A 25,360-nucleotide genomic window follows, 5' to 3' on the forward strand; every position below is an offset into this window, starting at 1 on the left:
AGCCTAAGAACCCAAGATTCCCCAGGATCCCTGGAAGCTGGATGCACAAGGTGGTGCATGCATCTGGAGTTTATTTGTAGTGGCTGGAAGCCCTGGCATGCCCATTCTCTCTATCTGCCTCTTTTCCTCTCTCAAATAAAGATATAAATAATAAAAAATTAAAATCAAGTAAAGGGGCTGGAGAGATGGCTTAGCGGTTAAGCACTTGCCTGTGAAGCTTAAGGACCCCGGTTCGAGGCTCAGTTCCCCAGGTCCCACATTAGCCAGATGCACAAGGGGGCGCACGCGTCTGGAGTTCATTTGCAGAGGCTGGAAGCCCTGGCGCACCCATTCTCTCTCTCTCCCTCTATCTGTCTTTCTCTCTGTGTCTGTCGCTCTCCAATAAATAAAAAAAAATCAAGTAAAGTAATTTTTTAAAGAACTTTAGTATATAAACATGTGATAATTTGATCATATGCCTGTCTCGGTATTCTCTTTTGAGGGAAAAAAATTTTAAAGTACAGATTGAGAAATACACAGAAACACCTCTCAACTAGGGCAGAGACTCACAAGGAAAAACAAGGAGCCAGGCCCATAAGGCAAGTCAGGGAAAATATTTCCAGGATGCAGATTGAGAAACACACAGCAGCACTCCTCAGAGGGGGGCAGATCCTCTGCTCATGCCCTGGGTGCTTCCTCATCCTTCATCATCCATGACATCATCGTGGCTGGTGGATGAAACCACAGAAGGGCTGACTATGACCTTGAACCTCACTTAGGAGGTAATGTGGGTAAGCTGTTATATTTGATTTGGGAGTAATTTTTTAAAACCTTTTTTATTTGAGAGAGACAGCGAAAGAGGCAGATAGAATGGGTATGCCAGGGCCTCTAGCCACTGCTAACAAACTTCAGACATATGCATTACCTTGTGCATCTGGCTTACACAGGTACTAGGGAATGGAACCTGGGTTCTTAGGCTTCACAGACCTTAACCATTAAAGCCATCTCTCTTCTCTTGGGGAGTAATTTTATATGAAAAAATTAACCTATGACTGTTCCTCACTTCAGAAGACAACAAAGATTTTCTGCCATGTCAGCCAAGAGAAGGAATGAGCAGGTTTACATGGCCCTCTGCAAGGCAAAAAACTTACCTGCAAACAGGAAACAACTTCCAGGCCAGGTCCTGACAATGCACTCCAGTGCCGGTGTAGGTGCTGGGGACAGTGGTAGATATAGGTCACTTGTGTTTATTGTACTTACAGTCTGAAGGGGAGATGCTGATTGGTAACAGATGACTATGGAAATCGTTCACATCTAAGAAGGAATAAATGGACCAAGGTGGTGGCCTTGGAAGACTGGGGAGATGGCTCAGCGGTTCAAGGCACTCACCTGCAGAGCCTGCCAGTCTGGGCTCAATTCCCTAGTACTCATGTAAAGCCAGATACACAAAACTGCACACGCACCTAGAGTTTGCTTGCAGCGACAAGAAGTCCTGGTGTGCCTGCCCCTGTTCTTACAAATAAGTTTAATTTTTTTTTTTAAAGGAGGGCTGGAGACATGGTGAAGACACTTGCTTTTAAAGCCTGAAAGCCCAAGTTCAATTCCCTAGTACCCACATAAAGCCAGATGCACTAAGTGGTGCATTTGTTTTGAGTTTGTTTGCAGTGACAGGAAGCCCTGGTATGACCATACTCACTCACCCCATCTCTTTCTCTCTCAAATAAATTAAGTACACACATACATATATATATGGTTTGTTTGTTTTTTTTTAGGTAGGCGCTCACTCTAGCTTAGGCTGACCTGGCATTCACTATGTAGTCTCTGAGTGGCCTTGGTTTAATGCTTACTATAATAACTTAACTGCTGATACACTGTTTGATTTGAGTTTGTTGATAGAACAATATAAAATGGTTATAAAAATTACACTGATAAGGGCTGGAGGGATGGCTTAGCGGTTAAGGCATTTGCCTGAAAAGCCAAAGGACCCAGGTTTGATTCCCCAGAACCCACGTTAACCAGATGCAAAAGGGGGCACATGCGTGTGAAGTTTGTTTGCAGAGTATGGAGGTCCTTGTGTGACCATTCTGTCTCTCACTCTCCCCCACTTTCTCTGTCAAATAAATAAATAAAAATAAAATATATTTTTAAAATTATGCTGATAAAAGTTTACCGTTAATGACAAAAGCCATTGTTATTTGTCTCATATTCAAGTTCAGATCCTCCAATGCATGAACAAAACTATGGCTCTCACCAGAGCACTAAAACTAAATAAAAGTCAAAATTAATACTTATATTAAAAATTTTTTTGTTTATTTTTTATTTACTTATTCGAGAGCGACAGACAGAAAGAGGCAGATAGAGAGAATGGGTGTGCCAGTGCCTCCAGCCACTGCAGATGAACAAGTGCCCCCTTGTGCATCTGGCTAATGTGGGTCCTAGGGAATTGAGACTCAAACTGGAGTTTTTAGGCTTCACAGGCAAGCACTTAACCGCTAAGCCATCTCTCCACAGCCTAATACTTACATTTTTATTAATAAAAATTGTCATAAACAACAGTGGACACTGCAAGCTTTAAGTTTGGCTGGCCAGTCCAAATGAGCCAACAGGTACAATAGTGGCATGTCTGTTATGGGAGAAACCAACTACTATCTAATTGAACTGGAGGCCCACTCCACAGGAAGGAATACATGCCTGATACTGAAAACCTATGACGGGGAAGTCATCAGCCCTAGGAGTATAATGTCCACTGGTGTCTGGCTAAATGTATATACTATGCTCACCAAACTGCCATAGTCACCATATGGCTGTGTCTCAGAAACAAGGTTTAATTCAATAGTATCTATAGGATACACACAAGATTTTTATAAACTTCAGAAATAAGTGAAACTAAATATATTTACTAAACTAAAAAGAAATACAAAGAAGGCTGGAGAGATGGCTTAGTGGTTAAGGTGTTTGCCTGCGAAGCCAAAGGACAAAGGTTTGATTCCCAAACACCCACATAAGCCAGATACACAAGGGACACATGTACCTGGAGTTTGTTTGCAGTGGCCAGAGGCCCTGGTGTGCCCACTCTCTCTCTGTCTCTCTCTCTTCATGCTTACAAATAATTAATTTAAAAAAAAAGAAAGAAATACAAAGAGAAGTGAAAGGAAAACAAAGTCAGGTATGCCAGTACATTTTGTGGTCCCAGCACTCAGGAGCAAGATGCAGCAGGATCATGAGCTTGGGGGCAAAGTAGGGCACGTGTTGAGACACTATCACAAGCCAAGAGAAACAGCAACAAAAGGAAAGCCAGTTATAGTATCTCTAGGAAGACAGCGGGGAATAGTTTCAAGACAGCACCAGTATGGTATTCCAGCTGTGCCTGTGTCCATTCTACCCTAACTACTCTACCTGCCTTTTGAGTTCTTTTGCTACACAGCATTAAATAAACAGTTCATCTTGGTCATGATTTAAATTCCATCTCCTTCAGGAAGCCTCCATCCCCTCCAACACAAGTTCTGCACCTCTCTGTTCTGTCTTTACTGACCATGATAGGCAAGTTTCCAATACATCCCCCAAAGATTATCATCTCCTTTGCAGCCCTGTGGGAGGCCTCGAGGCAGGGCCAGATCCAAACTATGTCTACAAAAGACCTGTGAGATAATAAATATAAGCATGGGCTCTTCAGGGTATTGTTTCAGGATAATTTGCTACTGATAGGCTAACTAATACAGTGAAGCATGAAGATCTGGTGGTATCTTCTCTCAGGAGTCTGTAATAATTCTGACATCACTTATTCACACTCTCAACACTCAACATTCCTTCACCTAATCTCCTACTCCTGGCCTAACCCCAAGGTAGCTCACCTGCAATGGCATTTGGTCCATGAGCAGAGTTCCATGATGGATGGTGCCAATCTTCAGGTGTTCTCATGGGCTGCTCAGGATTCCTGTGGCAGCTATCAACACCACAGATAAAGACCTTCACTGTGTCAAGGGAGAGCCAGCACCTAGATGCCCTGGCTTCTTTTTAAAAAATTTATTGACAACTTCCATAGTTATAGACAATAAGCCATGATAATTCTTCCCCTCCCCCACAGGTTCCCCATCACAATTTCACTCTCGATCACATCCCCTTCCCCTCTCATTTAGTATCTCTTTTATTTTGATGTCATCTTTTCCTTCTATTACGAGGGTCTTGTAGGTAGCTCCAGGCACTGTGAGGTCATAGGTATCCAGGCTATTTTTGTGTCTTGAAGAGTACTTTGTAAGGATTCCTACCCTTCCATAGGCTTTTGCATTCTTTCTGCTACTTCTTCCTCAATGGAGAAGGGGAAAAGTAAGTTTCTCATATCTCCTAGCTTTTATGGTCCTAGTCTCATGCTGTGCTGCTGATAACCACCTTAGGATCAGCTGCTTAGGTTTTACCTTCACTACCCGACTATCCACACTATGCTCCTAACAACAGTGAACTAAACATACAAACTACTAAGAAACTAGAAAGATTAATTAGGACAATGTGGATATAAATTATGATCAATCTTGAAATAAAACATCTACATGCATACACACACACACACACAAACAAGAAGAAATCTCATCCCAAATCCCATGATCCAGGACCTCCTGAATCAAGGTTTTTCATATCACCATTTCCCTCAGGCTCATTGACACTTTTTTGGGGGCTAAACATTTTTCTCCCTCCCTCCCTCCCAAAATTGGGTCTTATAGGACCTAGACTTGTTTTAAACTTGCTATATAGCCAAAGATGACCTTCAATTTGTAATCCACCTGTCGCCACTTCCTGGGTATTAGGTTACATGCATGTACAACCATGCCTGGTAAATGTTTGTGTGGCATGTATGTGTGCACACACGTCTGCAGCTGCACATGTGTATGTATGCATGAGGGCAGAGGCTGATGTCAGGTGTCTTCTCAATCATTCTCTACCTTATTTTTATTTTTTTTAATTTTTTTTTTTGTTCATTTTTAATTTATTTATTTGAGAGCGACAGACATAGAGAGAAAGACAGATAGAGGGAGAGAGAGAGAATGGGCGTGCCAGGGCTTCCAGCACTGCAAACAAACTCCAGACGTGTGCGCCCCCTTGTGCATCTGGCTAACGTGGGACCTGGAGAACCGAGCCTCGAACCGGGGTCCTTAGGCTTCACAGGCAAGCGCTTAACCGCTATGCCATCTCTCCAGCCCTCTACCTTATTTTTTGAGATGGGGTCCTGCCCTGAACCTAGAGCTCATTAACTCACCAATAAGCCTCTGGGATTCTCCTGTCTTCACTCTCCAGGTTCTGGGATTACAGGCACACACCAATATGCCTGGCACTTCTATGTGGAACTGGAGTTCTGAACTTGGGCCCTCGTGCTTGTATGGCAAACACTTTACCAACTAAGCCATCTTCCCAGCCCATACTGCCTAATTTTTCTGTAATGATCAAATATTGCTTTCCCATTTATAAAAGGAAAAAAAAAACCACCTCTCACAACAAAATATAGGTATAACACTGACAATAGTTAGAAAAGAATATTACATTTTATTTTTGCTTATGGACATACAGTACACAAATTAAGAAATAAAATCATTTCAGGGCTCTGGAATCAATCACTTATGACCTACCACACCAATGTTAGTCTATTCCTTGCAAAGCAGCCACATTAGCAGTTCAGATTTGGTCTTTGCTATAACCATCGATAGTGAGTGCTGTGAAATGCCCAAAAGCATCTGAACACTATATTATAGCAGATGTGAGCTAAGCTTCAAGAATTCATCTTTGGAACAAATTATGCTATTTACATGTAAGAATAGGTGGCTCTGTTTCTTACCCTATTGTGTGTTTTAATAACTGATTTTAAGCTACAAAGGATTTTCCTGGCTAGTGTTTCCCTTAGAGTTTCTAAAAGCAACAACTCTTATTAATGTTTATAGAAGGTAATGTTGAAAAAAGTAATGTTAAAATAAAGGCGCTTTTAGAAATACTTAAGGACAACATAAGAAAAAAACACTTTCAAGCAAAACACTGAAATATTGTAGCAGTGTTTAACTGAATTGTTTTAAGATAGTGGTAATGATACTACCTTATATACTGTTCTAATAGCTAAACCTCATAATTACAACTTGAATATACAACCCAACTTACAATTGCAACTATGCACAGCTTTGGAAGAGTGTAGTTTTCAGGTTTGTTCTGCACATAAATAAAAGTTGAAGTTGGTCCTTGATTTGGAGAACTATAACTACCTGGAAGCACTTAATTTCAGACACGTATTGATAGAGTGAAAAGCAACAGCACTGTGCATAGAGAAGCAGCTGTTGCTCCAAGTGCAACATTAAGTCTAGAGTAAGACCCTTTCAAAGGCCTGCAAGTCTCGAGGAGTAACCATCAAAGAAACCTTAATGTACAGAAAGAAGCAGCAGGCCTACTGTATTCTCTACAATGAGGCAGTCATTGAAAAGAGGCTTTGGACCTTTAGCATAAGAGAAAGGCTTTACATTCTTTGATTTCATTTATACCTTTAAAAAAAGATAAAGTAGATCTGAAGTTTCATAAGACAAACTGCTGGGGCTCTGCAGCAGCTCAAGCAGACTGAAGCTAAGAGGTGACACTGGAAGTTTCACACAGCTCCAGACTCCATCCTCTTCTTCCCTGCTGGGAAGTCTGAGACTATCTCACCAAACTACTTGGTATCTGCAAGAGACATTTTACGAACATAGCAGAATGATCTTGTTATCAAACATCTAAGAAAAGCCCAAGGATGGATGGAAAAATATGCCTGCTAACAGTGAGTGCTTCTATAGTGATAATGAAAGCTAGAAAAATAATTTTACTGTTTTAAATAATGAAAGAAGCTAAATTTTTTAAAATATATTACTTATCTGTGAAGAGCTGATTAAGCTGACGGTGAATAGATTCTTTCTGTTTCATGAGCTGAATTCAGGTAACATTTCAATTACAGTGTCGCTTCATATTATAAATATAGCCATCCCCAATAGTAAAGATACCATCAAGGCAGAAATACATCAGATTCTAATCACCCAGCACAGCGTGAGAGGTGCTTCTGAACAAAGCTGATGTGGAAAGCGGGTCAGTAAAGACTCCAGTTCTGCATCATGGAATCCTCCAGGCCAAGCCGCTTTCCACAAACACAAATTCAGTCTATCTTTTCTTTCTGGACCAATCTAGGAGCATCAACAAAATCTTTTCCATTGTAAAGAATAATAAAAAATGTCCCAATGCTTGCCACTCCCCAGAAGAGTACATATGCCAGTGTTTCTGTCCACGTGTCACCTGTTGACATTAAAAACAAAGTTGATAAGTAAGTCATCCATTGATATGAGATCTAGCTGTCAGCTCAATAGCACATCTTTATATAAAGTCTGCTGGTATAGCCATAGGAAGAACATAAGAACCTCTTGATTAAGTTTACACCAGCAGTCCTCCAACTTAGGTTAGCACCAAAAAGAACCCTCTGTAGGTCTTGACAAGCTATCAACTGCTAGCCCCAAGAATCTGCCTTCCTAAAAGTTCCCAGCACTCCTGATGCTACTGACTCAGAGGCCAAGTGGGCACTGCTGACCCTTTCATATTATATTGCACAGATACTAATTATAACTTTAAGATTATAAGCTTTATTAGTTAGTACCAGACTATTGCTAACAGCTTAATGCATAGTTCTATCTTATGACAGATGAGCTATTACCAAAATGCCTATACAAAAATATACTTACAAAACATTCAGTGACACTGCATGTTAAAGTCAACTATATAAAATCATTAACATTTTAAAAACAGCATGGGCTTAGCTGTTAAGGTACCTTGCCAGCAAAGCCTAAGGACCCGGGATCAATTCCCCAGAACACATGTAAGCCAGGTGCATATGGTGGTACATGTGTCTGGAGTTCATTTGCAGTGGCTAGAGGCCCTGGCATGCCCATTTGCTCTCTTAAATAAATAAACAAACAAAAATATACATCACTTAAAAAAATAATAGCATGATTCTGCTCATTGAGTTCATGAAGTTTACCAACACCCAATAAGTAAAAACCTATTCTGTTTTTTGTTTTTGTTTTTGTTTCCCCTAAGTAGCTCTAGGCAGGTTGAAAGCTTAAGGGAGAGGAGCTAGTTCTAGACTACCAAGATGCCAGAGATTGTACTGACTTTGTTGTCTCTCTACTTGAAAACCACAGCCAGGGCTGGAAACCAGACTCCCCTGTCCTCGAAGATCACCTGACAGGGTGCCATTCACAGCATCCAATACCTTCTTACTCAAAAAATCCTCAAATTTGCACAATTTTCATAGCTCCATGTTTAAAATTCTGATAAAAGAAAGCAGGGTTTCTTTATTTCAGTGCTAGATACTGCATATAAGTCCTCACACACGCACAATGGACAAGTGCTCTGCCATTGTGCTACTTCCCAGCCGAAGAACGGTGCTTCCAGTGTGTGACATGCAATCTCAAGGGATCTTCCACTTCACTCGGGCTCTAACTTAGAATACAAACTTTCTTGCCCTATGGACATTCTTTTAATAAAATGTGGTCACAGAAAACAGGACAGGGGAATAACTCTAAGCAAATGGAATTTACTAAGCAGTGTTTTTAAGTTGAGTGTCTTGGGAGTGAACAAAACAAGCTGCTGGCATCTGAGATATCAGCATATGCTGACAGGTTTTGTTTTCTTTCTTCCTGCCATCAAACCTAACACAGGACAGTCATGCCATAGGCAATCCCAGTGCCCTTAACCTGTTTTTACTATAAGCTAAAAATCGTTTTTACCGTTTTTTGGTCTTTTTTTTTCTCTTTCCAGGTGAGGTCTCATTCACAAGCTAACCTGGGATTCGCTATGTAGTCCCAGGCTGGCCTCAAACTCACAGTGATCCTCTCAAGCACGGTAATTAAAGGTGTGTGCCTACGCCCAGTGATTTTTACTTTTTTTTTTTTTTTTTTGAGGTAGGGTCTCGCTTTAGCCCAGGCTGACCTAGAATTCACTCTAGTGTCAGGGTGGCTTTGAACTCATGGCGATCCACCTACCTCTGCCTCCCAAGTGCTGGGATTGAAGGCGTGCACCACCACACCTGGCTTATTTTTACTTTTTATTTTAAGGTCAAAGAATGTGCCACAGAGCCAAGCATAGTAGCACACACCTTTAATCCCAGCACTAGGGAGACTGAGGTAGGAGGATGGCTGTGAGTTCGAGGCCACCCTGAGACTAAGTAGTGAATTCCAGGTCAGCCTGAGCTAGAGTGAAACCCTACCTCAAACACATACACACACACACACCCCAAAAAATGGTACAGAGAACACAATTCATAATTAGAAAAATATTTACTATTTGGCTCCTTCAATCTACTAAACATTCCTGCATTTACTCATGTGATGATCATTTACAGTGCTGAACTCTGAAGGGAGCAGAGATGAATGGTCCAGAGCCTCCTCCCCTAGAAGAGCAGGGTCAGTAGGGAGGAAGAGGTGTAATGGAATGCAAGCACCTAACTCAGCAGACACTGGATGCTTCTTAGATGCCAGACACAGGAGACAAAGTAATGAGAAAGACACAGTCTGACTCAAAAAAGCTAACCCAATGGAAAGGATGAACAAGTATACAGAGACCATTACTACACTGAGAAACACACACTGGCTCTGTCAAGTTCATCAAGAAAGTACTCTATCTCCAAAAAGTAAATTGCTACAATTTATAAGCTTAATGAAGAAAGTGCTAGAAGACAAATATAGAGCTTGCATGGAAATACAGGCTTCTGTGTGGAGGAATAAAGAGAACCTGAAGGAAGGGAGCATCTGTAAGATGACCTAAGGATGGTGGAGTTCAGACAGACACAAAGGTTAGACTGCAAGATGCCACTCTTCCAAGTATCTGTACCTCACAGGTACAGTACAACCTAGTTAGACTCAAGCCTGTAACACTGCACAATGAAGACTGTATTCTTGTCAATTTAAATGTTTAATAACATAGGGAAAAGGTGGGAGGGCAGGTATGGAAGAAGAGGGGAAAACCAGCAAAGAGCTTCTCTGTTCAGATTCTTAGGCAATTTTATTCTCAATCTTTTTAAATTTAGTAACTAATATCTTCAATATACTAATTAAATTTGTCTAATTATATTTATTTGTTTTTATTTATCCAATAATAAGTGGTTGGTTAAATACACATCTATAATTACAGCCATTAAAAGTAAAGCACATCCCTGGTGGTCTAGTGGTTAAGCTCGGGCTACAGTGGGGAAGAGGCTGGACTATATGACGGCTGAAATTAAACGATATGAATCCCAGCTTCGGGACCTTGAACAGCAGTCAGAGCAACAAAGAGAGACCCTTGCTCAGCTGCAGCAGGAGTTCCAGCGGGTGCTGGCGACAAAGGCAGGGGCTCCTGGAAAGGTCTGACCCCATGGTAGGAGGAGGAAAGACAAGGCAAGGCATGAGCTCTAGGGTCTATGTTATAGCAGTTAATAAAATGCAAAAGAACCTGGCTGCTTTCTGCTCTGCCCTGCCCTGCTGTCCTAACTCTCCATCGCCCCTCCTTTGCTGTCCTCATAGACAGGCTGCCCACATGCCTTGCAAGTTCACAGTCTTGCAGTGCTGAGGAGTCAGCCCAGGGTCTTCCCAGTGCTTTTTAGAAGAATAGATTCATTTGCAAGCAGGGGTGTGGAGAGAGAGAATGGGCACGCCAGGGCATCTTGCCACTGCTAACAAACTCCAGATGCATGCATGATGCACCACTTTGTGCATCTTGCTTTATGCGGTTTCTGGGGATTTGAATGGCCTCCCAGGCTTTGTAAGCAAGCACCTTTAACTGATGGGCCTTCTCTCCACCCCTCCATACTTTTTTTCTAAGATTTAAAAAAAAAAAAATTAGTTATTTGAAAGGGGGGGGGTATGGGTGCACCAGGGCCTCCAGTTGCTGTCAGCATACTCCAGATTACATGTACCACCTTGTGCATCTGGCTTTATGTGGGTCCTGGGAAACTGAACCTGAGTCCTTTGGCTTTACAGGCAAGTCCCTTAACTGCTAAAGCCATTTCCCTGACCCTTTTAAGCATATTTGAGAGAGAGAGAGAGAAAGGGCATGCCAGGGCCTCCTGCCACTACAAATCAACTTCAGACACATGCACCACCTTGTGCATCTGGCTTTACATGGATACTGGGGAACTGAACTGAGGTCCTCAGGCTTTGTGGGCAAATGTCTTGAGTGCTGAACCCAAATGCCTTTCTTGAAACTAAAATTTGAAACATAAAAAAAAAAAGTAAAGCACATATTCATATTGTTCAGTGATAAAGGCATATTGCAAAAATGTCTCACTTGTGAAAAAATCCCACATGTATTAAAACATCAAAATAGTAAGAGGGGTTAGTTTATCTCTGGAAAGCAGAATAATATTTTCATCATCTTTTTCTGACTATATTTTCTGTAATTATTATGTATTACTTTGGTAACAAAAAAAATGTTATCAAAGTTTTAAGAGTCCATAGAGAAAGCAACACTAAACCACATCTCTATCTTGTCCACTATCTCTATTATGGGAAGGGGGACAGAAAGATTATAAGAGCCTCAGAGTGAGTGGCAATAGCCTAAGATACCATTTTACCTTCATTCCTACAGAGACTGAGTTCTCTTGGTTCCCACAATAAATACCAATAATCCCACCAAAGACCCTAGCTAGAACTGGGGTATGGGAGAAGAGGTCTAAGTGCTTAACCTTTTTGTAAAAAAATTAATTAAAAAACTAAATAGATAAATACAATAATGTCAGATTAAAAACGAAACAAAAACCAAATAAATAAATAAATAAAGAAAGAAAGAAAGAAAGAAAGAAAGAAAGAAAGAAAGAAAGAAGGAAAGAAGGAAAGAAAGAAAGAAAGAAAGAAAGAAAGAAAGAAAGAAAGAAAGAAGGAAAGAAGGAAAGGAAGAAAGAAAGAAAGAAAATGGGCTGGGGAGATGGCTCAGTGGTTTAAGGCTTCTGCCTGCAAAGATCAGTAACCAAAGTTCAACTGCCCAGTGCCCAAATAAGGCCAGATGCAAAAAGATGCACCAAAAAGTGTGTTAGCACCTGACGTTCATTTGCAGTCACAAGAGAGACCTTGGTACAACTGGCACCCCAACATGTAAATAAACAAAAAATATTTTAGGGCTGGAGAGATGGCTTAGCGGTGAAGGTACCTGCCTGCAAAGCCAAAAGACCCAGGTTCAATTCCCCAGTACCCATGTATAGCCAGAGGCACAAAGTGGCATATGTGTCTGGAGTTTGTCTGCAGTGACTAAAGGGCCCTGCTGCATACATTCTCTATTTCTCTCTAATAAATAAATTAAAAAAAATATATATATATATATATGAAGACAAATACAGGAGTTGGAGGGCTATCCAAATGGCAGAGCACTTGCCTAGCACTACACAAACTAATAAACAAAACCCAATTATTAAAGTCCTATATATTTCTTCCATCTACTACAGTGTCATCAATTTAATAGGCAAACATCAAGTGCTGAGTGGACTCAAAAACTCAAGCTGTAAGCTGAACAGATGGGTTAATGGTTAAGGTGTTCGCCTGCAAAGCTAAAGGACACGGGTTCAACTCCCCAGGACCCACATTTGCACTGGCGGGAGTCCCTGAGTGCCCATTCTCTATCTGCCTCTTTTTCTATGAAATAAATAAATAAAATAATAGTAATATTTAAAAAAACTTTAAAAAGTCAAGTTGTACAAGTTCAACATTCTAAGAAATAAAGAATATGAAATGAGAGCAGACTTACCAGCCATAAGCAAACAGATAATGCACATTGAAAAGGCAACAACCATAATAATAGGCAACTGCAAAAGATAATTGAAAGAGATACCAATTTAGGAATAACAATCAGTGGCTGCAAAATCAGTAGTGTCCACTCTATTCAAGAAAAGACTAAAACTTCTACAAGGTAATACACTTTTTTTTTTTTTTTCCCTTTTTCTGAGGCAGAGTCTCATTCTAGCTCAGGCTGACCTGAAACTCACTCTTTAACTCCAGGCTGGCCTGGAACTCATAGAAATCCTCCTATCTCAGTTACCAAGTGTTAGAATTAAAGGCATGTGCAATCATTCCCAGCATTACAGATTTTTTTTCCTTACAAACACCATTATTCATGGGTTCAACAACTTAAGTCTTCAGATTGGCTAAATTGTAAGATCTAAGGAGAGCCAGGCATGGTGGTACATGCCTTTAATCCCAGCACTTGGGAGTTCCAGGCCACCCTGAGATTACATACTGAATTCCAGATCAGCCTGGGCTACAGCAAGGCCCTAGCCTGAAAAACAAAACAAAACAAAACAAACAAACAAAAAAGATCCAAGGGAATGCTGAGTAGGAGGAGGTCACCTAAGTTAGCACTCAAGACACTAGGCCTCCTTCTATTCCAAGGTACTTTGCTAAGTGGCATGAGACCCAGAGAGGCTACAAAATCTTAAAAACAGAAAAAGCAAAGTATCAAGAAAGACATTCTTTGCTGTCTGTGCTACAACTGTCTCAGTAATTCCCTGATTATGACGATTAAAGTCTTCCTGAGATGAGGACTCCTCCAGACCTTATGCGTTCTCACACAGGAAGTATGTACAGGAGAGGGTCAGGAGAGAAAACAAATGCTAAGTAATTTCTTCTGTGCCCTGCTCTCTCTTTGGAGAAACTTAAATATTTATATTCCATTTACAACAGCACCTAATGTTTTCAATCAAGGGCAGTAGGCACCATCAACACCTTTGTGCTTTCAACCTTGAAAAACATAAAACAGTTTCTTACAGCCAGGAATTTCCAGTCCCTTGGAACACTTAAAGGACTATGTGCTTCTAATTCATCCACTGAATAGTTTCCAAGAAATAAGTCTATGGAATCCTAAAACAGAAAGAAGAAAATTATTAACTTCCCAAACCTGATCTGGTAACATTGAGGGATGATGCAAAGACAACAATCAATGACCAAAAATGCAACAAATACAAACTTACTTGTCTAAATCCATCAGAGAAGTTATTCTTGTAATAACGCAATAGTGAGTTCCAGCCATCCATTATAAGTCCCAAATGAGTTCTCTTCCCAGTTCTAGTTAAAATAGGATCAGTTTCAAATTATAATCACACTAAACTCTAAATAAATAAATATTTAAATGTGCACACTGCTTTATGAATAATATGTATTTGTTGAAGAAGTGAGTTGAGAGGCTGGAGGGAGGCTTAGTGGTTAAAGCACTTGCCTGTGAAGCCTAAGGACCCAGGTTTGATTCTCCACAACCCACATAAACCAGATGCACAAAGCAGCATTAAAGGTTTTTAATATTTTATTTTTATTTAGCTGGGCGTGGTGGCGCACACCTTTAATCCCAGCACTAGGGAGGCAGAGGTAGGATTGTCGTGAGTTCAAAGCCACCCTGAAATTACATAGTGAATTCTAGGTCAGCCTGGGCTAGAGTGAGACCCTACCTCGGAAAAAATTACATGCCTTTAATCCCAGTATTACAGAGGCAGAGGCAGGAAGACTGCTGTGAGTTCAAGGCCAGCCTGAGAATACAGAGTGAATTCAGGTTATCCTGGGCTAAAGTGAGACCCTACCTCAAAAAAAAAAAAAAAAAAAAAGTGAGTTGAGAAGATGGTTTAAAAAATCATCCTTGATAGGAGGATTGCTGTGAGTTCAAGGCCACCCTGAAACTACATAGTGAATTCCAGGTCAGCCTGGGCTAGAGTGAGACCCTACCTCGAAAAACCAAAAAAAAAAAAATCCTTGAAAATACAGAGATACTTCACAAAGGAAATCACTCGCAAGTCCAAGAAATGTGCATTGTAATCCAGATACCAGTATGCAAATGGAAAGTTCAAGTTCCTTATATAAAATGGTATAGTATTTCCATACAAACTATTCATATCCTCTCTTACCCTTTCCAGATTACTTATAATACCAAATACAATATGTTAGGTAAATAGTGGTTATCCTATATTGTTGAGGAAATAATGACAAAGAAAAAGTGTACATATGCTCAGTATTATTTTTCCCTAACGATTTTTGATTTGTGGTTGGCTGGTTCTATGTATATAAAACCTACAGATTAAGAGGGAGGGTAAACTGTATTTTTTTTTTCTAAAGCATTTTCAAAGCAGGCACAAGAAAGAAAAACATTCAGCTCTAGCTGCAAAGACAAGAAATATGAAAAGAAGCTCAGTCCAGCTGAGCTCAGTGGTATAAAACTAGGAATCATATTTGCTTCTATACAGTGTAGCAGAGAAAGACCCAAGGGCACATAGAGCAAATGAAATGAGAAGGATTACCACCTGGGAGCACTTCGGAGGTGTAGCTTAAAAGCATAACCTAGGGCTGGAGAGATGGCTTAGCCGCTAAACGCTTGCCTGTGAAGCCTAAGGACCCCGGTTCAAGGCTAGATTCCCCAGGACCCATGTTAGCAAGCTGCACAAGGGGTGCACGCGTCTGGAGTTCATTTGCAGTGGCTGGAGGCCCTGGCATGCCCATTCTCTCTCTCTCTCTCTGCCTCTTTCTCTGTCACTTTCAAATAAATAAATAAATAATAACAATAATAAAACAACCTAGACCTGATCAGACTGGTGATTTGGATGCACCATGCATCATGAGGCCTGAGCACTGCAGAGCCCTCAACCCTCCCTGAACAATCAGAACAACCAGTGCCTGAGCTTCATCTTCCAGAAGTCCTGATGCGACAGCCCCAAATGCTGGTGGATTGGCATGCAAAGTTGTTCCCTAAAAGCTGAGCCCAGGAATGCAGAAAGCCATTGGTGTCAAATGCAATTTAAATTGTAGCTTGCCTGGTAAAGTCTGTCTTCAAGGCACCAGTTCCGGCATATTGTTTGGCACAAGCATTTGCATTGTCAGCCCAAGCTGTGAAACAAACAAACAAACCAACAAAAAAACAATAAAACAAAACATAGCTGATGATGATAAAAATGACAAAGTTCTAAATCCAAAATATTAATTTCAAAATTTGAACAACTTTGCCCCATTAAAGAAATTACCTACCATTTTTGTACATCTTCTCAAATTCATCTTGTTCTTCAAGCTTCTGTCCCACATGCAAAACTCCTAGTCTCTAGAATAAGAAGCACACCCATATTCATGTGCAGTAGACTTTCGTAGAAATGACTCAGAAGAAAAGGCACTATCATCAAATCCTCTCAAATGGCTCCTTTTGTGCTGTGTGCAGAACACAGATGTGCCCCAGATCACCAAAGCCCTTGCTACCCAGGGCAAACTGCAGGGGGCTCCTGTGCCCCAAATAATCAAGCATCAGAGGGTCAAGAGCAGAACACCCCAGCACTCAGGAAAAGGAACAGGAGTGAAAGCTGGGATCTGAGCTGCTACTTCCTCCCCAATCCCTAAGCTTCCTCTGCCCTTCTCACTATTCACCATCCTGAGGAAATAACAGCACAACTTCAGAGTCCCCACAAAAGGTGACAAGGCTGTCCAAAAGGCTCCTGCCCACAGATACTCCAAAGGTCATTAGGTGTCATAATACTGTATTTAGCAGGTGTTCAATTTAGATTATAGAACCAACTTCAGCAGGCTTTACTTAATCAGCCATGGAACCAAACCACCCCCAACATTATTTCTACTGAAAAAGTATCTGAAGTATCTTCAATGATTGGCAAGAAAACTAGAGACTGCTCAAATAGAAATCACTCCCTTTGGCATAGGTTATTTTAGGAATCAAGAACAACTTATTCTAAAGAAGATGAATGAATGCTTAATTCCCTCTTGGGTATCATAAAACTGTCACAAATAAAGCTGAATGTTTATTAATTATTTAGGCAGGAAGCCACTTGGAATTTATTTTGTCCTTCATAGCAATGCCAATGTGATTTAGAAATCTGGGCTTTTTATATTTTAAACTGAATTACACATCAGAAGAAGGTACTTATTTTTCTAATTTTTCTCACTAGCACAGTCTTAATGGTAAAACAAAGTTGTCTTAGAAACATGTTAAACTAGGAGCTAATACTCCTTACCACAAATAGATGCAAAAGAAAACATATCTAGCAGAGCCAAGAGTTCAATGAAACAGATTCACTTATTAATTGCTGACAACAACATAAACAGGTATGACCCTCTGGAAAGTAATTTTTTTTCCCCCAAGGTATAGTCTTGCTGTAGTCCAGGTTGACCTGGAATTCACTTTGTAGCTGACCTCCAACTCATTGCAATCTTCCTACCTCTGCCTATCAAGTGCTAGATTAAAGTTGTGTACCACCACACCTGGCTTGAAAGTAATGTTTTTATTCTTTTTAATCTAGTAGTTCCCCTTCTAGGAATTAACCCAAAGGAAATAATTCAAGTTAATATTAGAAACAAACATTTTCCACAGTATGGTTTCAAAACTCAAAAAGTATTAACATACCTGGCTTAGTAAACTATAGCTAATACACTATTAAAACTATGGGAAGGGCTGGGGGGATGGCTTAGCAGTTAAGGCATTTGCCTGCAAAGCCAAAGGATCCCAGTTTGATTCTCCAGGACGCACATAAACCAGATGCACAAAAAGGGCACGTGTATCTGTAGTTCATTTGCAGTGGCTGGATGCCCTGGTGCACCCATTCTCTCTCTCTCTCTCCCACCCCCACCTCTCAAAAAAATAAAATATATTATAAACAAATAGACTTCCAGTTAAGATGGCGGTGTAGGAACCACTCCAAAACAGCCTAGGGGAAAAAAGGCAAAAAAAAAAAAAAAAATCCAGCAAAATACACTGTTCTACTAAAAAGTGAGGTGTATAAGAAAGTAAAACGGCAGCAGAGAAGTAGGAGAGATACAGAGCATCCAGAGCCAACATAGGCAGGCAGAAGCGGCTCCACTAACAGCAGCACCAGGTTCAGCGGGGCCACAGCTGCAAGGCTCAGCATAAGCCACAGGAAAAGCCTGGTGAGGGGATTGTCCACTCACACCAGAGCTCTTCACAAACTCAAGAAATGTGAAAGGAGAACTGCAGTGAACAATGGAGGAGCAGATCACAAGCTAGAGGACACGTGGACCAGCAAGAGAACTAGAGCTACTATCCACAGCCTCCCCTCCACCACCGCCAGTGCAAGCACCAAAAACCAGCGGAAAGGAGATCATAGCACCCAGCACCAGCGCAAACAGAAGTGATCCAAGGACACAGCCAGCCTACTTGAACCCACAGTGCACCAAAGAGGGATCCAAGCAGGAGTGCAGCATAACTGAGACCAAAACCATCCCAAAAGGTAACTGGGATTACACCAGGTCAGTACCCACCTAATAAACCTGGTACATATATAGGCCTGAACCAGAAGTGCTAATTGCACCTTCTGTATCAGGATAATTATATGTTAAATCTGATGGATGTTCAGATTTAACATATAATTATCTTTCTTAAATAAGCTATATTCTGGGCTTATTATTTGTTGCTTCCTGATTTATAGTGGCTTTGTATCCTCCTCTGTTGTTTGTTAAGGAAGGGTCTCACTTGGTCACAAGCTGACTTGGAAGCCTCAACAGACCAGAAACCTAAATCTCCTAGTTGATAAGATTAAGGGTATGAGGCACCACATACCCTAAGGAACAGTTAGAGGATCTGGTTGTCATAATACCTACTCTTGTATAAATACTCTGTGCTGCTTTTCATTGAAAGTGTACATTGATTAAATTTTAGATTATTACTATTAATTATTTAGTTCCACTCAGCCTTTTAAATACTCTCATAGCAGCCTAACCCAATCAAGGGTCACTTTTGTAGATACTCTGAGAATCTTAAGAGCCACAACTGGTAACTTAACTCCAAACCTGAAGATATATAACATCAGATTGATCGATACATCTAATAATACTGCAGCTAACTAGAAAATCCAAGCATTAAAAAAATCCAAGCAAAATATATACATTATAACACAATACACACCAAAAATCAAGACAATATAAATTCAGCAAAAAGTATTAGTGCATCAGAAATGACCTCCAGTGAGAATGAGTTAGAGGAAATGCCTGAGAAAGACTTCAAAGGAATGATTATAAATATGCTCAAAGAAATCAAAGAAGAAACCAAAGAAATAAAAGAAGATATCAACGGACTCAAAGAAGACACAGGACACCAATTTAATGAAATAAAGAGGTCAACATAAGACATAAATAAGGAAATAGAAATAATAAAGAAAAACCAGTCAGAATTACTACCAATGAAGAACACAGTTAATGAAGTAAAAAAAACTCTGTAGAAAATCTCACCAGTAGAATGGATGAAGGAGAGGATAAAATATCTAAGCTAGGGCTGGAGAGATGGCTTAGCGGTTAAGCGCTTGCCTATGAAGCCTAAGGACCCCCGGTTCGAGGCTCGTTCCCCAGGTCCCACGTTAGCCAGATGCACAAGGGGGCGCACGCGTCTGGAGTTCATTTGCAGAGGCTGGAAGCCCTGGCGCGCCCATTCTCTCTCTCTCCCTCTATCTGTCTTTCTCTCTGTGTCTGTCGCTCTCAAACAAATAAATTAAAAAATTTAAAAAAAAAAATATCTAAGCTAGAAGCCCAGGTGGCAGATCTAATACAGTCCAACAAAAAGAAGGACAAACTAATAGGAAAGTACGAATGGGAATTTCAAGATATTCGGGACACTATAAAAAGATCAAGCAGGGGCTGGAGAGATGGCTTAGCAGTTAAGCGCTTGCCTGTGAAGCCTAAGGACCCTGGTTCAAGGCTCAATTCCCCAGGACCCACGTTAGCCAGATGCACAAGGGGGCGCACGCGTCTGGAGTTCGTTTGCAGTGGCTGGAGGCCCTGGCGCACCCATTCTCTCTCTCTCTCTATGCCTCTTTCTCTCTGTGTTGCTCTCAAATAAATAAATAAAAAAAAATTAAAAAGATCAAGCATAAGAATTCAGGGTATAGTAGAAGGAGAAGAATTTCACTCCAAAGGTGTAGTAGGCATCTTCAACAAAATCATAGAACAGAACTTTCCCCAAATTGGGAAAGAGGTGCCAATGTGGATACAGGAATCCTTTAGAACACCAACCAAACAAAACCTGGAAAGAACCTCTCCTTGCCATATTATAATTAAACTACTAAACACAAAAATCAAAGAAAAAATATTGAAAGCAGTTAGAGAGAAAAATCAAGTTACCTACAAAGGCAAGCCCATCAGGATCACAGCAGATTACTCAACACAAACTATAAAAACCAGAAGGGTTTGGAGTGATGTATTCCAAGTTCTGAAAGATAACAACTGTCAACCAAGATTACTTTTTCTTGCAAAGCTATCCATTCAAATAGATGGAGAAATAAGCACATTCCACAACAAAAGCAGGCTAAAGAATATTTGAAGACAAAACCAGCTCTACAGAAAATACTTGAAAGAATCCTCCATGCTGAAGAGACAGAAAAGCATACATATAAGGAACCTGGAAAAAACAAACCATACTCAAATACTAGTTAACACAAGACAGCAAAGGTAAAACAGGAGAACTACCAAAAAAAAGGCAAAAATAGATATACGCCTTTCAATAATCTCTCTTAATATCCACGGCCTCAATGCCCCAACCAAAAGACATAGGTTTGCAGACTGGGTTAAAAATCAGGATCCTACAATTTGTTGTCTCCAAGAAACTCACCTTTCTACAAAGGATAGACGTTATCTTAGGGTGAAAGGTTGGAAGATGGTGTTTCAATCAAATGGGCCTAGAAAACAAGCTGGGGTTGCTATCCTAATATCTGACAAGGTAGACTTCAGTCCAATGTTAGTCAAGAAAGATAAGGAAGGTCACTTTATATTGATAAAGGGCACACTTCAACAGGAGGACATTACAATCCTAAACATATATGCACCTAACATGGGGGCTCCCAAATTCATCAAACAAACACTATTAGAACTAAGGTCACAGATAACACCAAACACAGTGGTGGTGGATGACTTTAACACCCCACTCTCATCAATTGACAGGTCATCCCAGCTAAAAATAAACACAGAGAGTCTGGATTAAATGAGGTCATAGAACAAATGGACCTAACAGATATATACAGGACATTTCACCCAAATGCTGCAGAATACACATTCTTTTCAGCAGCAGATGGAACATTCTCTATAATAGACCACATATTACATTAGGATACAAAGCAAATATTAACAAATGCAGGAAAACAAGTAATTCCTTGCATTCTATCTGACCTCAATGGAATCAAACTACAAATCAATAGCAGGAAAACCTATACAGCATACACAAAATCATGGAAACTAAATAATACACTACTAAATGATGAATGGGCCAATGAAGAAATCAAGAAGGAGATAAAAAATTTCACAGTCAAATGATAATGAGAACACAACATAGCAAAACCTTTGGGACATAATGAAGGCAGTTCTAAGAGGTAAATTTGTAGCTTTAAGTGCCTATATTAAGAAATTAGAAAGGTTGCAATGACCTAATGCTTCACCTTAAAGCCTTTGAAAAAGAAGAACAAGGCAAACTGAAAATCAGTACACAGGAAGAAATAATAAATATTAGGGCAGAAATTAGTGAAATAGAAACCAAAAAACAATCCAAAGAATCAATGAAACAAAGAGTTGGTTCTTTGAAAGGATAAACAAGATTGATAAGCACTTAGCAAATCTGACCAAAAGAAAGAGAGAAGAGACACAAATTAATAAAATTAGAGATGAAAAAGGCAAAATCACAACAGATAGCAGAGAAATTCAAAAAATCATAGGGACATACTATAAAAACATATACTCCACAAAGTATGAAAATCTGAAAGAAATTGATGATTTCCTTCATTTATATGCCCTACCTAAATTAAATCAAGATGAGGTTAATCACTTAAATAGACCTATAACAAGTATAGAGAGCCAAGCAGTTATCAAAAAATCTCTCTCAACTAAAAAAAGTCCAGGCCCAGATGGATTCACTGGTGAAATTTACCAGACCTTCAGGGAAAAAGTAACACCACTGCTTCTTAAGCTTTTCCATAAAATCCAAAAAAAAAAAAAAAAAAAAAAAAAAAGGAATACTATCAAACTCCTTCTACAAAGCCAGTATCACCCTTATACCAAAACCAGGCAAAGATAGGACAAAAAAGGAAAATTACAGACCAATCTCCCTCATGAGCATAGATACAAAACTTCTCAACAAAATACTGGCAAACAGAATACAAGAATATATCAGAAAGATCATTCACCCCGACCACGTAGGCTTTATCCCAGAGATGCAGAGATGGTTCAACATACACAAATCAATAAATGTTAATGCATTATATATATGGACTGAAGGACAAAAATCACATGATCATTTCATTAGACGCAGAAAAAGCATTTGACAAAATCCAACATCCCTTCACAATAAAAGTCCTACAGAAACTGGGACTAGAAGGAACATATCTCAATATAATAAAGGCTATTTATGACAAGCCTACAGCCAACATATTACTAAATGGGGTAAAACTGGAAGCTTTTCCACTAAAATCAGGAACAAGGGTGCCCACTGTCCCCACTTTTATTTAATACAGTACTGGAAGTCTTAGCCATAGCAATAAGGCAAGAGGTGCACATAAAAGGGATACAAATTTCAAAGGAAGAGATCAAATTATCATTATTTGCAGAAGACATGATTCTATACATAAAGGACCTTAACGACTCTACCAGCAAAATAAATAAATAAATAACTATGGGAAAATGACACAATAGCTAAAAGTGCTTGCTTGCAAAGCCTAGCAGCCCAGGTTCAATTCCCTAGTACCTACATAAATCTAGATGTTCAAAGGGCCACATGTATCTGGAGTTTGTGTGCAGTGGAAAGGCCTTGGGTTGCCCTTACTCACTATATGCTTACAAATAAATTTTTAAAAAATTTTAAGCTATGGTTACAGGGTTAGAAAGATGGTTTAGCAGTTAAGCGCTTGCCTGTGAAGCCTAAGGACCCCAGTTCGAGGCTCGAATCCCCAGTACCCATGTAAGCCATATGCACAAAGAGGTGCATGCATGTGGAATTTGTCTGCAGTGGCTAGATGCCATGGTGTGCCCATTCTCTCTCTCTCTCTCTCTCTCTGCCTGCTTGTCTGTCTCTCTCAAATAAATAAAAACAAAACAAACAAACAAAAAACTAAGGTTACATAAATGCTAAAATAAAATGGTAAAATGAAAATATGCATACAGGGCTGGAGGGATGGCTTAGTGGTTAAGGCACTTGCCTGCAAAGCCAAAGGACCTAGGTTTGATTCCTCAAGACCCATGTAAGCTGGACACACAAAACGGTGCATGTGTCTGGAGTTCATTTGCAGTGGCTGGATGCTCTGGCAAGTCCATTCTCTATCTGTCCCTCTCTCTCTAACTCTCTCAAATATATGAATAAAAATAATTAAAAAAAAGAAAAATTGAATATATACTCTGGCCTTGGTCACAGAAAATATGTATACCAACAATGGCAAGACATAAAATATTAAGTTAGATCAGGGTAGGGACAATGAATTTTTTTTTTTAATTTTAAAGAATATTTTATTTCATAGAGACAGAGAGAGAAAAAGGGCATATGGACAGCCTCCAACTACTGCAAATGAACTCCAGATACATGTGCCTCTTTGTGCAGCAGTCTTACGTGGGTACTGGGGAATTGAATCTGGGTCCTTAGGCTTTGCAGGCAAGTGCCCTAACTGCTAAGCCATCTCTCCAGCTCTCCCCATTTTTTTTTTTTTCCCGAGGTAGGGTTTCACTCTAGCCTAGAATGACCTCTAATTTACTATGTAGTCTTAGGGCAACTCACAATGATCCTCCTACCTCTGCTGGGATTAAAGCATGTGCCACCACACCTGGGGATTTATTTTGTTTTGTTTTGAGATAAGGTATCACTCTAGCCTAGGATGACCTTGAATTCACTATGTAGTCTCTAGCTCCTTGGCCTCCTAAATGCTGGGATTAAAGGCGTGCACCATCACACCTGGCTTTTTACTGGTTTTCAAAGGTGAAGATTCTTTACAATTTTACTTTATTGTTTTTCAATAAAAGAAAAATTATTTTTACCTGAAGCTGGACCTGAAGCGAGCGTCGAGCTAATAAACTCTGGATCACATTCGTTCTATCTAGACAATCCATGCAATTGCTGCGGAACACACCTTCCTGGTTTGTCACCACCTTGCCAGCAGAGTCTACTAGAAAATAACTAAAACACATTTGTATAAACACTCTTATACCAAAGGATATTTAACATAGTTACACAGCTCTTAGAACATGGTTGTATGTTCAGTGACACTACTATAATCTATGAATTATGAGGAGTCAGGAGTATTTCATTATTCTAGATCAAATGGAAGTTTGAGTGGGTTAAGCACCACAACCCCTATATAAAACACAGCTGGATCGGAGGTCATCACATGAAAAGAAGGGAGTGCTATAAAGATGGCCATGGAGATTACTCTTGGTTCCAAAGGTCACTTTAAAGAACTATTCCAAACACATTCTTACATATCAGGTATTTATGGTCTCTGCATACCCCTATGAGAATCTCCTGGGTGGCTTGTTAAAATTAAAATTTCTGGGCTGGGGAGATGGCCCAGTGGGTACAAGTACTAGCTGTGTATGCATGAGGATTATGAGGGCCTGAGTTCAACCCCCAGCATCCATGTAAAAGAGTTGGGCATAGCCTCACACATCTGTAATTCCAATTCTGGGGGTGGAGAGAGACAGAAGAATCACTGAGGCTCACTGGTCAACCAGTCTGACCTAAAGAACAGCAGCTCCAGGTTCAGTGAGGGGTTTTATCTTAAGAAAACAAGCAGATTATAGAGGACACCCAACATTCCTCTCTGACCTCCATACATGCAGGGTCTATGTGTGTACACGCATACACATGTGCTGCATATACTACAAATATCAACAGACAGAGAGAGAGAGAGAAATGGGTAACTGTGATAGTTTGAATATATGTTCCCCATAGACTCAGGTGTTTTATTAAAGCTTGTTTAGCTGTTATCCTGCTTTTAAAAAAAAAAAAAAAAAGCTTGTAACATGGGTCTCCAGCTACCTGGATGGAGGAGGTGTCACTGGGGGTATATCTGGGGTCCAACCCTAAGGTATGTTTGGAAAGGCATTTGAATTTCAACCCAAAGGTATGCTGAGCAGTCTGAGCTTTGGCAGGTTCCCTGCTGCTGGCTGCCCATTGGTACTTGCTGCTTTTGATTTTTATGGGTTGTATGGTTGTTCCTCTTGGCTAGGCTGTATGGAAGCAGCTTCTTCCACCATTGATGGAACTTCTTCCCTAGATCTGTAAAAGCTTAAAATAAATCCCTTGGCTGGAGATGGCTTAGCAGTTAAGGAACTTGCCTGTAAAGCCAAAGAACCCAAGTTCAATTACCTAGGACCCATGTAAGCCAGATGCACAAAGAGCACATGCATCTGGAGTTTGTTTGCAGCAGGTG

The 25,360-nt window shown here is 40.2% G+C and overlaps 1 protein-coding gene across 2 annotated transcripts in view; it reads right to left on the reverse strand.

The window, feature by feature from the left end:
- Window positions 1-5,491: 5,491 nt before the first annotated feature.
- Sacm1l (SAC1 like phosphatidylinositide phosphatase) overlaps window positions 5,492-25,360 on the reverse strand; it is a 75,905-nt gene continuing 56,036 nt past the window's right edge. For both annotated transcript variants that reach the window (XM_004662140.2, XM_045136534.1), the window contains 7 exons: window positions 23,967-24,105; window positions 15,987-16,056; window positions 15,776-15,848; window positions 13,955-14,048; window positions 13,752-13,844; window positions 12,736-12,793; window positions 5,492-7,263 (listed from right to left, as the gene is read on the reverse strand). In XM_004662140.2, coding sequence (XP_004662197.1) covers window positions 7,127-7,263; window positions 12,736-12,793; window positions 13,752-13,844; window positions 13,955-14,048; window positions 15,776-15,848; window positions 15,987-16,056; window positions 23,967-24,105 — 664 coding nt within the window. In that variant the 3' untranslated portion in view covers window positions 5,492-7,126. The remainder of the gene's footprint in view (window positions 7,264-12,735; window positions 12,794-13,751; window positions 13,845-13,954; window positions 14,049-15,775; window positions 15,849-15,986; window positions 16,057-23,966; window positions 24,106-25,360) is intronic.

This window comes from Jaculus jaculus, chromosome 17 (assembly GCF_020740685.1).
Source record: "Jaculus jaculus isolate mJacJac1 chromosome 17, mJacJac1.mat.Y.cur, whole genome shotgun sequence".
Taxonomy (NCBI): Eukaryota; Metazoa; Chordata; class Mammalia; order Rodentia; family Dipodidae; genus Jaculus; species Jaculus jaculus.